At 47.8% G+C, this 15,257-nt stretch overlaps 5 protein-coding genes across 7 annotated transcripts; 3 read left to right on the forward strand and 2 right to left on the reverse strand.

Annotated features, from left to right (window-relative positions):
• Window positions 1–14: 14 nt before the first annotated feature.
• Window positions 15–1,057, forward strand: LOC128309996 (transmembrane protein 256 homolog). The gene is made up of 3 exons (XM_053046523.1): window positions 15–162; window positions 420–719; window positions 797–1,057. Exons 1-3 carry the CDS (start codon window positions 70–72, stop codon window positions 938–940), a joined length of 537 nt encoding a protein of 178 aa, XP_052902483.1. The 5' UTR covers window positions 15–69; the 3' UTR covers window positions 941–1,057.
• Window positions 813–2,372, reverse strand: LOC128309995 (geranylgeranyl transferase type-2 subunit beta). The gene is made up of 4 exons (XM_053046522.1): window positions 2,249–2,372; window positions 2,079–2,183; window positions 1,659–2,018; window positions 813–1,591 (listed from the first exon to the last, which is right to left on the reverse strand). Exons 1-4 carry the CDS (start codon window positions 2,249–2,251, stop codon window positions 1,061–1,063), a joined length of 999 nt encoding a protein of 332 aa, XP_052902482.1. The 5' UTR covers window positions 2,252–2,372; the 3' UTR covers window positions 813–1,060.
• A 949-nt stretch (window positions 2,373–3,321) lies between these two features.
• LOC128301510 (mannose-1-phosphate guanyltransferase beta) lies at window positions 3,322–4,672 on the forward strand. Its single transcript, XM_053038040.1, has one exon. The coding sequence runs from the start codon at window positions 3,322–3,324 to the stop codon at window positions 4,429–4,431; it is 1,110 nt and encodes a 369-aa protein (XP_052894000.1). The 3' UTR covers window positions 4,432–4,672.
• A 151-nt stretch (window positions 4,673–4,823) lies between these two features.
• On the reverse strand, window positions 4,824–10,915 carry LOC128301496 (SAFB-like transcription modulator). 2 transcript variants are annotated; one of them, XM_053038028.1, is made up of 8 exons: window positions 10,721–10,915; window positions 10,226–10,594; window positions 9,980–10,157; window positions 9,827–9,920; window positions 9,724–9,758; window positions 7,876–9,121; window positions 6,698–6,835; window positions 4,824–6,591 (listed from the first exon to the last, which is right to left on the reverse strand). In XM_053038028.1, exons 1-8 carry the CDS (start codon window positions 10,844–10,846, stop codon window positions 5,673–5,675), a joined length of 3,105 nt encoding a protein of 1,034 aa, XP_052893988.1. In that variant the 5' UTR covers window positions 10,847–10,915; the 3' UTR covers window positions 4,824–5,672. The 2 variants fall into 2 exon arrangements, with proteins under 2 accessions (XP_052893988.1, XP_052893978.1); XM_053038018.1 differs by having other exon boundaries at window positions 4,824–6,594.
• Window positions 10,916–11,237: 322 nt separating this feature from the next.
• LOC128310698 (probable mitochondrial glutathione transporter SLC25A40) lies at window positions 11,238–12,911 on the forward strand. Of its 2 annotated transcripts, XM_053047401.1 has the most exons (4): window positions 11,238–11,499; window positions 11,592–11,767; window positions 11,844–12,671; window positions 12,772–12,911. In XM_053047401.1, the coding sequence occupies exons 1-4, from the start codon at window positions 11,370–11,372 to the stop codon at window positions 12,772–12,774; spliced, it is 1,137 nt and encodes a 378-aa protein (XP_052903361.1). In that variant the 5' UTR covers window positions 11,238–11,369; the 3' UTR covers window positions 12,775–12,911. The 2 variants fall into 2 exon arrangements, with proteins under 2 accessions (XP_052903361.1, XP_052903360.1); XM_053047400.1 differs by lacking the exon at window positions 12,772–12,911 and having other exon boundaries at window positions 11,844–12,758.
• Window positions 12,912–15,257: the final 2,346 nt, after the last annotated feature.

A 15,257-nucleotide genomic window follows, 5' to 3' on the forward strand; every position in this document is an offset into this window, starting at 1 on the left:
AAACAATTATACTGAAAACATCCTGTGCGTAAATAGTTGTCGGAATAAAACACACAGTTTCACTGTAAAATGGGTTTAAATGAGGCCATGAATTACGTCCTCTTCAATAATCCTGTATCCTCCACTATGTGGTCGATGGCGTCCCATGGCGCGAAAGCTGTGGTACGTATTGTTTCTAAAAAAAACTTTGATGCGGCGAACAGGACGACGCCTTTCATCGGGAGTTATTAATTACGAAAACAGCTCTGTCTACTGTCTGTCAACTGTTGCTAAATTCGGTTCGTTTGGACCTGATCTTGATGGTGGTTCTTTAGGTGGTTGAAAAACAACGTTGGTCTTCTATCGCTGCCATATTTCAAAGCCACACCTTGTTTTCGTACCAACGAAATAGATACAACATATCGGCTTCTTCTTTCTAGGGCTTGAAACCGAAAGCCATTGCGCAAAATGCAGCAACCCATACTGCGACCGTAGCCCAGCAGGCACTGCCTCCATTGTGGAAGCTTCTGGGTCACAATCGCCATATCATACGTCTGGCAGGACTGAGCGGTGCAGCAGCTGTCGTTCTCGGAGCTATTGGAGCTCATTACCATTTTTTACCGAAGGATGAAGACATGCAGGATCGCGATCCGAAACAGATCTTCGAAATGACCAACCGTTATCATTTCATCCACTCGTTGGCCCTTATGGCTGCTCCATTTTCCCGGCGTCCATATCTGGTAAGGAGGATCGATCGCATATTCTTCAACAATAATCCTTTGTGCATGTGCTAAACAATGTCCTTTACATCCCACAGACGACCACTCTCATGATGTGTGGCATGACATTGTTTTGTGGAACGTGCTACTACGTCGCCTTCACAAACGATCGCAGCGTGGTTCGGCTCACTCCAATGGGTGGATTGCTGTTGATCTTTGGATGGCTGTCATTTATTATCTAAGCGTACTCATTGGAAAAGAAAGGGGGATTTCCATTGTTCCATCATCTACTTTTTGTGGTTGCATTTGATGTTAAATAATAAAAGCGTTGCACATAATGTGCAACTATCGTATCGGGACGTCTACAGCACAATTACTTTTGGCTTCAGATTACATCGCTCGATGACATACTGTGGCATACAGAACGTGGGATTGACCGGTTTCAGTCGCTTATCGCCCAGCAACGATAGGGCGCCCAGCCCGAACAAGGTGTGGAAAATGTCCGGTAAGTTTCCGGTACGATCTGCAAACCCACCCGTCTCCGCATCCTGACACGAGAGGATGAAATTTTCCAACTTTTCCGAACTGATCCAATGTAGCCGACCGATGATCGTGAGGGAAGCCAACACCCACCACGAATAGCAGACATCGGGCAGCTTTTCGGGCCGTCCGTTGAGACCGCCGCTTGGGAGTTGTCGCTCGCACAACCACCAGGCCAATCGCTCACAATCTAGTCGATGCAGTTGGTCCGTAATTGAGAGAAAGCCCACGCAGCAATAGATTAACCCGGCATGGCTTTCGGCATTCGGTTTCGATCCAAAGCCACCGTCCGAGTTGCAGCAGGACATGACAAAATTGACTGCTTTTTCCACATCCATCTTGTCCATTTGACCCTAGCAAAGAGAGAACAAATCTATCAATTGAACTGATCGAAGATCAACAGCAACAAGCGATACATACGATCAAGCTCAAAATGGCCACGGCACAGAAGGAAAATCTGGTGTCTACTTCTCCCCACTTGTCACCGAAGAAGCTTCCGTCGAGCTGTTGCAGTGAGTTTACATACTTTGCCACCGCATCCACATCGATGGCGTCCAGACAGCCGTAAATGGTTAAAATCTGTACAGCACTTAGCGTGTAGAGAATGTGTGGATCGTGACCTTCACAAGCAGCAATGCCACCCGTTACCGGGCATTGACACTTTTGGATGAACTCTATAATCGATTGCTTGTCCAATCGGCCCAGCTCGTTCATCAGATCCAACCCAGTAACACCCCAGTATATGCCGGACATCCGGAGGAACTCTGTCATGCAATACTCCTACGGAGAATCAGAAGTAATGGCACTCCGGTGAAGATAAATAAATAAATCAATACTCACATAATCATTCTTGTCGTTGCCGTGGTTTGCAATATAATCTACATGCTTGTCGTAGTACAATTCTTTCGAGCCATCAGATATTCTCACATCATTCGAAGTGAAGGCCTGTGGAGGAAACGATAAGGATTAGCTGGATGTATCACTCACAAACAATTGCACACTCAAATTACCATTGTCGAAGCGATGGTTTACAAATGTAGACTAGTAAATGATAAAGTTTTGTTTGTGCGTTTTCTTGCAGGCGTTAATTTTGTGTGAGACTTTCGATGCAATAATACTAATTTCTTCCTTCTTTTTTCACGAATGACCTTAGGAAAACAAAGAAATGTCAAATTCATTTATGCGCTCAGCCACAGCCAGGGTTGGTCTCGGTTTGTAGTTGCACAGATATTTCAATTTTTTGCATAAAAGCATAACCCAATCGACTATTTAGCTAATTCATACATGAATTAAAAGTACATGGTTTTACTTGCGCAATTCTGTCGCATCTATTCAAAAACAGTCGAATTTTCCCGCGCTGTTTGATATCAAAGGATGAAAACGTACGCAGCCTATAACCGTGCAATCAGACGGTACAATTGTGACAATGTACTCACTCTGTTTTAAATAATAAAAAAGAAACACAAACCGGATCGTAAACATACAAATGATTTGAAAGCTAAAATGAACGCAGAAATATCTCGGAGAATCGTAGTTTTTTTGCAGGATTGAGCTACTTTGAAAAGTCTCGGAGAAAAAGTCTCCGAGACAATTATCACCGTCTGATAACACGGTAACAAACTGACAGTCTTGACAACAAAGTGACACGAATATTGTTGAAACGTCAACAAACAAACGCTGGCCGTTTGATTACATTTTTCCACCGCCCAGTATTACAATTAAAAAAAGCAATCAAAGTAAACATCTGACCAAATGATTCACTCTGCACAGCGAACATCCATTTTCCCGGTGGCTAGTTAAAAGTTTCTCATAAAGAAGCGTAATCCGTTTTTCGAAACAAACTCGCTTGAGACTAATCTTTGGTGAAATTTCCCTAGTGAATATCTTTGCGAAATAGAAACCGGTGGTATTTCAAAAATAGCTAGCTAAGCAGAAAACATTTGCTGATAACAGCGTTGCTGCGTTCCTTATAAGAAAGATCTGCTATTGCAGTAACAGCTTTGTGTAGCACAGTTTAGTTACGTGTCACACTGCCTACTTGAAGTTGTAGTGAATAGTGCTGAAGAAGAGTGCGCTGTTGGACATGGGCATCGTCGGTAAAGATAACGGAATGCGGGCTCTGATTCTGGTTGGTGGATACGGCACACGTCTGCGGCCACTGACTCTCAGCACCCCGAAACCATTGGTAGAGTTTGCCAACAAACCCATCCTTTTGCATCAGATCGAAGCCCTCGTCGAGGCGGGTGTGACACAAGTCATACTGGCCGTTTCGTACCGTGCCGAACAGATGGAGGCGGAACTGTCTGCCCAGGTTGAACGGCTTGGCGTCAAGTTAATCTTTTCCCACGAAACAGAACCGCTCGGAACGGCTGGACCACTCGCACTGGCCAAATCCATCCTCTCCGAAAGCACGGAGCCCTTTTTCGTGCTCAACTCGGACATTATATGCGACTTCCCGTTCAAAGAGCTGGAACAGTTCCATCGGCGACATGGGCGGGAAGGTACGATCGTCGTAACGCGTGTCGAAGAACCGTCCAAGTACGGTGTCGTGCTGTACGCGGAAGACGGATGCATTAAGAGCTTCATCGAAAAACCGCAGGAGTTTGTGAGCAACAAAATCAACGCCGGAATGTACGTGCTGAATCCATCCGTTCTGTCCCGCATCGAGCTGAAGCCCACATCTATAGAGAAGGAAATCTTCCCCGTAATGTCACACGAAAAGGAACTGTACGCGTTTGAGCTGAACGGTTTCTGGATGGACATTGGCCAACCGCGGGACTTTCTCACCGGCATGTGTCTCTATCTCACTTCTCTTCGGCAACGACAGCCGGAATTGTTGTACAGTGGTCCAGCTGGATTCGTAGGAAACGTGCTGGTGGACTCGACTGCCACGATCGGAGCCGGGTGCAGGATCGGGCCGAACGTAACGATCGGTCCAAATGTGGTGATCGAGGACGGTGTGTGCATTAAGCGCTGCACCATCCTGAAGGACGCCATCATCAAGTCCCACTCGTGGCTGGACAGTTGCATTATCGGTTGGCGTTGTGTTGTCGGTCGATGGGTGCGGCTCGAAGGTACGACCGTACTCGGCGAGGACGTGATCGTGAAGGACGAAATCTACATCAACGGCGGCCAAGTGTTACCTCACAAAAGCATCGCGCTAAGCGTTCCCGAACCGCAGATCATCATGTAGAGATGTGGTAGAGGATTCAAGCGAAGCGCACGGAGACGGTTCCCCCCCCAACATGCTCATCCACCGGCAACAGAATCAAACCGGGTTTCGTGGTCATCAAAGCACCGAAGAGCACGTTTTTTACCTTTTCTTTTTAATGTAGTTTTATTTTATATTACTTTACTAATTAGAAACCCCTTCATACGAATGGAACATTTTATAGGCGAACCGGGTGAATATGTACACCATTCTACCTGTTCTCTCAGTAATCGGTATGAATTTCGACGATGGAATCTTCGAAGTGTTTGCGTGTGCAAACGTGCTCTTTTCGCGGGTTTCCTCAATATATTTACCAACAGCAACATAGTCCAATCGCGGCAGCAATCAAAAATTGTTAGGAAACTCGAATAGTGTCGCGTTGTTCAACTTGGGTACTACTGCTATATTTTGCATTCCAAAATAATAAAAAATCCTGTCTGTAAAACATACAAAACTTTAGCCGTAGTTCATTAATTTCACGCGCATTGCAGTGAACGCGCGTCACTTTCAATTAATCTTTGTCGGTAATTACAATTGCAAGTGGGACATTGGCTGGCTTGTGGCGGTACGTTATTGGGTAATAGACAGATAGAGAAAGTAGATTAGATAGCTTGCTTTACTGCCTGCACTACACTTCGGGTTCTAGCGATAAACATTCAGGTTTGAGTTCTTATTCGAACATTAAACTGGTAGGAACAGATATTGAACTGTGCAAAATGTAGTGTTTGTGATGGATTACCCCCTATTGTTCGAATTCAATATTTTAAAAACCTACACGTACTATGTGTATCCAGTGTACAGCTAACATTAAAAACTAGAATTCTTATGGTGCGAAACGGTCTAATTGAGGTTGAATGTCTTATATTGCCTTACTAGAGTTACGCTTTACCATGCGTAGCAGGAAAGTCCCTCCAATCGCACCAATCGTTTGTCCAGTACCGCTTAGCACGCTACTGTCCGTTCACCTGACTTCTCTTGCTCATTTTTTACTGAATACCTATTCCGCGGTATCTTAGAAGATGCACAAATAACACCGCATAATAACACGATTTAGTTGTGAATCAAGAACACTCGTACCCTACACGTAGGAAAGCTCCTCCCATTGCGGAAAGACGGAAAACCCAATACCGCCAATTGATCTTCGAAAAAGGAGGAATTCAAATGTTAACTTAAATACTTCAACTTCACCACCATAACCTACCACTGAAAGCTGAATTGGAGGTTTAGTACCGAGCATTGTCGAAACGATTGGACATCGATTGCCCATAACGATCCTGAGGCCTTCCGCCACCACTTCCACCCATAAACTGATTCGTGCGTGGCGGATCGATAAACCCACCGCCACCGGAAGATATCTGCATCGGTTTACGTTCATTGTACGTCCGATCGTACCGGTCCTGCCCATTGTCCATATTGCGCCAGCCACCTCCACCGCTACCGCCACCATCGTTCGTTTTGTCTCCCCAGTTTCCCAGCGACGATATGCCACTGATCTGGGACATGCCCGCACTGTTGTGCCAATTGCCACCGGAAGCAGTGCCATTACCGCCGCTAGCACGATCGTTCCCATATCGACCGCTGGAGGAATTGTTGCGATCGCGATCTTCACCACCACCTCGGCCGCCACCGCTACCACCATTCAGACCACCACCTCCACTGCCACCACTGGCGCCACCTCCACCACGGTAGTCGTTCGAACGTTCGCTGTATCGTCCTTCTTTGCCTATAGATTGCGACAATAGTCCACTACCACCACCGCCACCGCCACCACCACCCCGACCATCGTACGAGCTAGAAATGGGACGATCTAGGTCGCGCTTGCTGTACCCACTGTCCCGTTTGCCATAATCATCGCCCGAACGACCGCTGGATTTGTAGTCGTCCCGGGAGTCGCGCTTAAAGTCGTCCCCACCGCCACGCTTAAAGTCGTCCCCACCGCTACGCTTAAAGTCGTCCCCACCGCCTCGCTTAAAGTCGTCCCCACGCTTGTAATCATCCCCGCCGCGCCTATAATCATCACCACCTCCACGTTTGAAGCTATCTCGTCTGAAGTCATCGCGCTTGGCGGAGGACGATGACGACGGATAATCATCCAGGCGGGGCTTTTTGTCCGACGACGAAATGCGATCGTAGTTGCTGCGTCTACTGCACAGGAAAGGAGACACAACAGTTTGCAATTTACATTATATTTCGTTGTCCAAACTCTGGTTGTGAGTTAAGCCGCATTCTATGCCGTGTGGATACATACCCCGAACCGGACGAGATGGTCGAATCGAATCTTGGCGGCGGTGGAGCTTCAACACGACGATCTGGTGCAGGACGTTTGCGGTCATCATCATACCGATCGGTAGAAGGACGCTTCAGCGACCTCTTTGCCTCTTCGATCCTGAAACGGGTGTGGTTGCGAAAATTTTATAATGTTAAATCGATTTGTATATCTCAATGCGGAAGTGTTTTAAGTGGGAAGGAAAAATTCGACGCAATAAAGGGCATTTCATTCACGAGGGAAGGGACTTGCTCAGAAGACCAGCTCATCTTTGGACACTGTGGGAATGGGCCCATCCATGTCCTACAACAGCTGGTCATTCTCATGGCATTTAATACTGATTTTCTGGACATCTAGTCCGCAAGGTTGCACACTGTTGATGGTATCTTTTGAGATGGTCTGATGCACGGTAAAACGTTTCACTTCTTAAATCACGCACTGCAAAAAAAATCAAAAGATGCACAAGCTACTGCGAGGAATCGGGGAGTTCGTCAGATCTTGTAACACAATCTTTTGGTGCATAGACACGTCACGAACAATTCGATTAGATAATGATGTGTGTTCCTTGAAATTCTACGAACTCGTTGATTATTTGTCTGCTCAGCGATATCTAAACGAATCCCAGCGTCCAGTAGGCTAGTATAGCTCCGTTTGTTGTCCTCGTCTGCATATCCACTCGAAGCGGAACCTTGGCGCTCTGGTTCGAACAGTCGAAGTCCTTTTGGATTGTTTACACAGCACTTTATGGAAGAAGAGAAGGGATACGGCATTCCACAGGAATCATCGTACAGCAACACCTATATGCAGATATCGTAATGTCTTTTGTTGCGAGCTGCTGTACACATGCGATTTAGTGTTTTGTTCGGCAGGTTTTGGGCTGGGTGTGTTCAACTATAGGAAACCCTGCACAACTCATAACAACCGGAGACAGTCTGAGACACTTGAGCGTTTTTCTTCATCGTTCACTTAGTCGGGAACCCGGATCGACATGACGCAGAGCAGTGTGCTTAAAGAAAGATCCTTCGAGAGTATTTGGGCGTAAAACGATAGTTGTTTCAACGGAAACAAGCAAAACAAAAACATAAGAACCTTAGCGAGAAATCTAGAATGAAAGGGAAATGTGTTTGTTGGAGAAAATATGAATGAATTTGCAACCGTACTTCCTTTGCTGCTGTTTCAGCTCCAGATGCTCGAGTTCTATCTTCTCTCGCTCGAGCTTCTGCCGCTCGCGTACGATCCGCAGCAATTCCGCTTTCTCCTTTTCGATTCGCTCGCGTTCGGCAGCCAGCTTTTCGCGTTCCCGCTGTAGTCGGTCTTCCTCTTCGCGCTGTCGAACTCGTATTTCCCGCCGACGTCGTTCCTCCTCGCGCAATTGCCGCTCCCGTTCGCGCAACCGATGGCGTTCCCGTTCCTCGCGGATCTTCTGCAAAGACAGAACTTCACGAGAATCTCGGGAAGGTTCTTTGGCGGTTGTTGCTCCTGTTGCTCCGGTTGTCCCTCGGCTACCGGCACGAGAACGTTGCTGCTGCTGTTGTTGGTCACGATCGCGTACCTGTGATGATCCGTGCGTGTTCGAACGTCGATCACGGGACGTTCGGCTCCGATCGCGGCTGCGCCTTCCAGTGTTTGCTGTTGCTGTTGCTGTGTCGGTGCTTTTTCGCCCAACTGTGGAACTTTTTTCGCCCCCAGTCGCAGCCCGTGATGTAGCTGCAGTTAACGGACGTTTACCGTCCGTCGCAGGCTTAGTAGGCCGAGTTGGTTTTGCACGATCTTTCGGTGCTGGTTTCTTGTCCTTGTCGGTGGTAGTAACGGTCGACTTTGAAACTTCGCCATTTTTCTTCTTATCGTTAGATGTGGAAGATTTTGGCTTCGCGTCGCTTTTACCCCCGGATGAACTCTTCGCCGCAGCATTGCCATTGGAGGTGGTCACTTTCGCTGATGAAGAATCCGTTCCTGCAGAGGATGAGCGTGCCGGTCCCAGCTCAGATTTCGCGCGCTCCACCGAAATTAGCCTACCGTGCAGTTCAGTGCGATGTAGATGGTTGATACACTCCGTCGCATCCTTAGCCGATGCCATCGTGACGTACCCATAGCAGCGCGTACCGGGAGTGCGCGAGTTAGTGACCACCTTGGCGCCAATCACTTTGCCGTACTTTGAAAAGATCTGTTTTAGATCGGTGGCCCGGGTGAGCGAGGATAGCCGCGATACCCACAGATTGCGACCTACATTAGCAGCCGTGCCGCTTCCACCGTCGGAGCTGCCCTTGGTTTTCTCATCACCTCCAGCGGCGCCACCAGTGGTTGCCGCAGTGGATGTGGTGTTTGCGGGCGAAGCTGTCGTCGCCTTTTCGCCTCCGGTTCGCGCTGAAGCCGCCGTTGATGCTGTTGTTTTTGCTGCCGCGCCGTCTGTAATATATTTCGCGTATCCGAGCAAAAATATAAAACAACAACATATAGAACGATTATTCAACATGGTACACCTAATCATCTCGCTTTCATCACGGTGACACTCGATGGCCCTCGGTTTATCTGCTCATCTCTCTCTCACACAGACACTCTAAAAGGGACTGCTCAGGATCTTCTTGCAGCTCTGCCAGACAACGAACGTTTTGCAGATATACAGACTACACCACCGGCTGTCTCTTCGATTACGGCAGGAGTTATGACATGTGCAACACCACTTTCACCCGATGATTATTCCCTGGCCCGCTTGCCCTCTTCATCGTTTGCTTTGCGTTTATGTGCGTGTATGTACTGGTTGCTGAACAATACACAATTCAAACGAACACGAACCAATCAAACGAAACAGGAAAGCTTATGAAAACGCGCCCTTAATGTACGGTACGGCTAGCTGAGCAACCGGTAAATAATCTACTGAGGTGGTTAAATTGACATCTTATTTACTATTGCTCACACGTTCAAAACGATAAAAAGTTAAGCGGTAATCGGCAGCACTACTACTAACAAACGCGGCGACGATAGGCAACCTAAACGACGTTCAACATTACCTTTTTCGGTGCTAGATGCGACCACGCTTTTCTCGCTAAAAACGACAAGTGAAACGAATTAGCGAAACTTGCCAAACTTGGCGCTTCCATTGTTGCTACCTACATCTTGCCCTCGCGTTTTTCGTCATTTTTCTTCGATTCTTCCGAAGCACTATCCTTAACCTTTGCGGCCGGTTGCTCCTTCTTCTGAGTGTCGACTGTGGAGAACGGGGAAGGTGTTACAGCGATCGACGAGATGTGCATGGTCAATGCTTACCCTCTTTCTGATCAGCGTCCATGTTGCTGTCGTGTAGCAACTTTTCATCTTCCTCGCCAATCGTAAGGTTTAACGAATCTTCGTTGTCCGCTTCCTTCGAGTCTTCCTTCATATCCACGGGTTTATTTTGCTCTTGTTGCTTTGGGACGGATTTTCCCTGCGAAACAGTTTCTGTTGGCTGCAAACAGGACACGAAACCATCGCATTACTTGGTTGTTTTACATTTGTCCCCAGCCCGATAAATACCTTCACAAAATCGTCCTTCTCCTGCTTTGAGTTTGTTTTCTCTTGTGCAGCTTCTTCAGCAGCGTTTGATTCCTTCTCTTCGCCGACTTCCTGCATCACAGATTCGGCTTTCGTGCCCTGTTCATCCTCATCGTCATTTGTCTTTTCACTTTCATTTGCAACCTCTTCCTCGGATGATTTGCCTTCCTCGGAAGCTGCGTTGGTCTCCGTTATTTCAGCAATCGATTCGTTGGTGACCGCCGCATCCGTGTTACTCGATTCTTCATCGGTCTTACCGCCCGCGTTAGCTTTACCCTTTTTTACGGAAGTTTTGCCAACGACAATCTCAAACTCCATCGATTCCGGATCATGACCTTCCTCACGCAGCGTCTGCCGATCATATCGAATAGCGAAGAAAATTTGTGATCAATTCATGGCAGCAGCGAACGCAGCATAGGAGGAAAACGCATCCATTTTTCATGAACAACCAATATGGCGTCTGCTGCCGAACTATACCTGTGTGAGCCGTTCCAGAAGCACATTTTTCACCCCATTGCCGTCCTTGCCACGTTTTTCCAGCTCCTGCTTTAGGTCCACCACACGTAATTCACTGAGTTTTCGCTTATCGGACGCTTCCGTCATGTTTAGTCACAGATTTACGGTTGGATTGCAGCACCAACATCCACTCGTGCAAAATTACCGTCGCATCAAATCTTCTGGTTTGCGAAGCGCCTGTGTACGGCAGGTCATCCTTAGCTCATTTTCTAAGCAAACCGTTTGACAATTCAGTTTGACAGTTCTGAGCAAAAGGAGCGAAAATCAATTCGTGCGTCTGCATTTGCTCAAAGGAAAATAACTTTTTATCATACTTTCCCAGCACTGCCATTCACAACCTGGCTGTGTTATTATAAAATTAACTAAATGTCAAATATTTCCTGTATTTATTTCGTTTCTGGTGCTAAAAACATTATTTTATTTTGAGCAGGAGACCACTGCCTTTGATTGTTTATCTCATCTGTTTGCTGCTGTCAACAACTCGTGCTTTGTAGTGCATTTTCTTTGAACGCATCGAAAAAATGGTTCTAGTTTACCTTTAAAAAGCTTGCCACGAGTGATGTTCCTTCTGCTACCGTTACTGTGAAGCAAAACCAACACGCACAATACGATGGCACGCAGCCTGGACAGTAGTGCATCGGTTGCAGCAGGAGAAGATATGGACGATAGCCGATTTCGAATCCGACCATATCAACAAATACTATCATCCTGCAGTGGCGCTCTAGTAACGTCGCTGTTCAGTAAGTACACCAGCTGGTGTGGTGGATGATGCAACATGTGTTGCATTAATAATTGCAATTCATCCACTTCGAACTCCTTTCTTTGCTTCCAGTGACTCCGCTGGATGTAGTGAAGACGCGACTACAAGCACAACAGAAAGTACTGATATCAAACAAATGCTACCTTTACTGCAATGGTTTAATGGACCATATTTGCCCATGTGGTCCAAACGGCCCGTTAAATCCATCGGCGATCAGCAAACGTGCTCTACACTTCAGTGGAACAATAGTAAGTGGCACAGGGATGTTTTCAACGTGTAATGCACTTCCAGCTCTGATATCTGCTTATCTCATGATCGTTTTAGGATGCTTTTACTAAAATCAGTCGTTACGAGGGTGTTCCATCGCTCTGGTCGGGTTTAGGGCCAACCCTGATACTGGCCCTTCCAACCACGGTCATTTACTTTGTGGCGTACGAACAGTTTCGCATTCGCTTGAAGGAATTGTACCAAAGAAAGAAAGGCCGGGATGCTGAACTTCCCATCTGGCTGCCACTACTGGCGGGAAGCTCAGCACGCGTGCTTGCCGTCACAATCGTGAACCCTCTCGAGCTGATCCGCACCAAAATGCAGTCTGAGAAGCTAAGCTATCGAGAGGTTGGACATGCTTTCCGCAGCATGCTGCGAGTACAGGGCGTGTTTGGGCTGTGGAAAGGTTTCTTTCCCACGATACTGCGAGATGTCCCATTCAGTGGCATCTACTGGACAACATATGAGTCCATTAAGAAACACTTCAACGTTAGCCAACCGACGTTTGCGTTTAGCTTTGCTGGTGGTGCTGTTTCCGGTGGGGTGGCCGCTTTTTTCACCGTGCCCTTCGATGTGGTCAAAACACATCAGCAGATCGCATTCGGAGAGCAATTCTTTTACGCTCAGAACGGTGACAAGGCGGCTAAGAAACCGTTCAAAGCCATTGGCACGTTCGAGACGATGGGGCGAATATTCCAAATGAACGGTATCCGTGGACTGTTTGCAGGGTTAACACCACGGCTGGTAAAGGTAGCACCCGCCTGTGCCATCATGATCGCATCGTTTGAGTATGGGAAAAACTTTTTCTATCGCTACAACGTTCAGCGATACCAAGAGAAGAATGACAAAGCATCTGCTGCTAGTGACATCGGTACCAGTACCGTGGTTAGTAGTGTGCCATCCGCGACCCTCGTTACTTCCCCAGCGCATCGCGGCCTCCAAATAAACAAGTACTAAGCGATCCTTTGTTTTTTTTTTTCTTCAGTAACTTTCCGCGCGCGTTATCTCATCTTCTTCAAATCTCACCGGCGCTGGCAGCAGAATGTGAGATAATAATTGTATGTGCAACTATACATTGGTTTATTAGCATTGTGTACAATAAATTGTTAGTCATTTGTTGGAAAATTACGTACATTAGTAGTACAATTTGAAAGAATAACTGAAACTGCGTTGTTACTTACACTTTGCGGTATTGAACTGCTGCAGAAGTTCTCTAAGGCGCATCAACGTCATCACTCCATTTCAATTTGGGCGTACCACATACGTATGTTGTCCTAAAAAGACTACGGGTCGCAGGGTCTGTCCAACCCACCGCAGCCTGCTGAGTATGATTCGCTGTTCGACGAATCAACATACACGTGTAAATCTTTATGTCTTCTTCTTCTTCTTCTTGGACCGCTCACAGTTGAGCACGTCGGGCTGACATGGCCAGGTCACCAATCCGTTTCCAGGAAACTCGCTCCAAGGCTGCATTCCTCCAACCCTGGCTGCACCCGATCTTCGACAGGTCTTGCTCCACTTGATCCAGCCAACGAACTCGCTGCGCTCCTCTGCGCCTCGTGCCGAACGGGTCACTGGCGAGCACCTTCCTGGTGGGGCATGAGTCCGGCATCCTCATCACGTACCCCAGCCATCGTATCCTTCCGGCCTTAGCCACCGTTAGGATGTCTGCTCCGCCAAACAGCTCAGCTAGCTCGCGGTTTCCCTGAACAATGCGCCTTCGGATTTCGCTGCTTACGTTGTTGTCCAAAGTTACGATCGTGCCAAGGTAGCAGAACTCCTCTCCCTCTCCTCGAGATCGTCGCCGTCAACTGATACTCTGCTTCCGAGTCGGGTTCTATCACGATCAGAGCCCCCGGCAAGCATGTACTTTATGTTCGTCGCATTGATCCTCAATCCAATCCTAGCAGCCTCGCGTTTCAGTCGGGTGTACGCCTCGCACACCGCCGCAGATGTCCGTCCGATGATGTCGATATCATCCGCGATACCTAGGAATTGGTGAGATCGGGTAAAAATCGTGTCCCTGATGTCGAAGCCCGCGCTTCGCATGACACCTTCCAGAGCGATGTTGAACAGCAAACAGGAGAGTCCATCTCCTTGCCTCAGACCCCGGTGAGATTCGAACGATTCTGACAGCATGTTCGAAACCCTCACCTTACACTGCACCCCATCCATAGTGGCCCTCAACATCCGTACCAGCTTCCCAGGGAATCCGTACTGCTGCATGGTGTTCCATAGCTCTGTCCGATCTATGGTGTCGTAGGCCGCCTTGAAATCTATGAACGTAGGTTGTGCGTGGGGATCTGGGCTCTCGGCACTTCAGGAGGATCTGCCGAAGAGTAAAGATTTGGTCGGTGGTCGATTAGCTTCCAACAAACCCAGCCTGGTAGTTTCCGACGAAATCTGTAGCAAGGGGCGCAAGTCTGCAGAAGAGTATGTGGGAGAGGATCTTATAGGTGGCATTGAGGACTGTGATGGCTTGGAAGTTAGCACAGTCCAACTTCCTGGTCCTGGTAGTTCTTCCTGGTCCCAAATCCTTAGGATCAGCCTATGCATGATAACGGCAAGCCTCTCCGGTCCCATCTTAAACAGTTCTGCCACCAGCCCATCGCTGCCAGCTGACTTATTACATTCCAACTGTTTGACGGCGCTGATGACCTCGTCCAAGGATGGCGGGGGCACTTCGTCTTTCATTTCATTTTATTTGTCAAATTGAAATTGTCTTCGTCATGTTGGCTGCCATTCTGCTGTCCAATTCTGCTTCATGTGCCTCGTCCTGTGTTTGCTGTATCTGCTCCGTTCAGGTGTCCGTCGAAGTAGCACTTCCACCTGTCGATCACTGCTCGCTCGTCCGACAGGATATCTCCCTCCACGTTGCGGCACATAGCGATCATGGGAGTAAAACAGCTTCGTGCCACATTCAACATCCTGTAAAACTGGCGTCTTTCCCCCGACTGAGATAGCTGCTGCCCATGTTCCAAGTTTCCAATCGTTAGTCCTATTTCGTAGGACTATCGTTTCGTTGCGGTGGTATTGGGGGTGGCTTGCAAGGGCTCTCCCCCAACCTCCTGTCTCGTCGGAGGGCCTACGCTTCGCAATCCCGTACGAAGCCAGGACAGAAGAGGGAGTCAGCCGCCCCTGACATTGAGAACAGACGCTAGCACCTCTCCCTCCCCCCAATTTAGCAATATCACCCATCCTCCCAAGGGGTTGGGTTTCCCCGTATACCCAAGCTCAGATATTTGCAGAAACATGTTACCGCTCTGTACGCCGGGGACGTATTGGGTGGGAGTAAGGAATGGAGAGCCTATGTTATCTTGCTAGAAGCTTCGGATCCATTCCCGTATCAGTAAAGTGTTGCTACTACACTGCCAACAGAACCAATAAATCTTTACGTATCGGTCAAATAAATAAAAGTCGTTTGGCGACAGCGTATTGATTTTGTCCACATGACCATCGATTTTTATTAGC

Source organism: Anopheles moucheti, chromosome 2, assembly GCF_943734755.1.
Source record: "Anopheles moucheti chromosome 2, idAnoMoucSN_F20_07, whole genome shotgun sequence".
Lineage (NCBI taxonomy): Eukaryota > Metazoa > Arthropoda > Insecta > Diptera > Culicidae > Anopheles > Anopheles moucheti.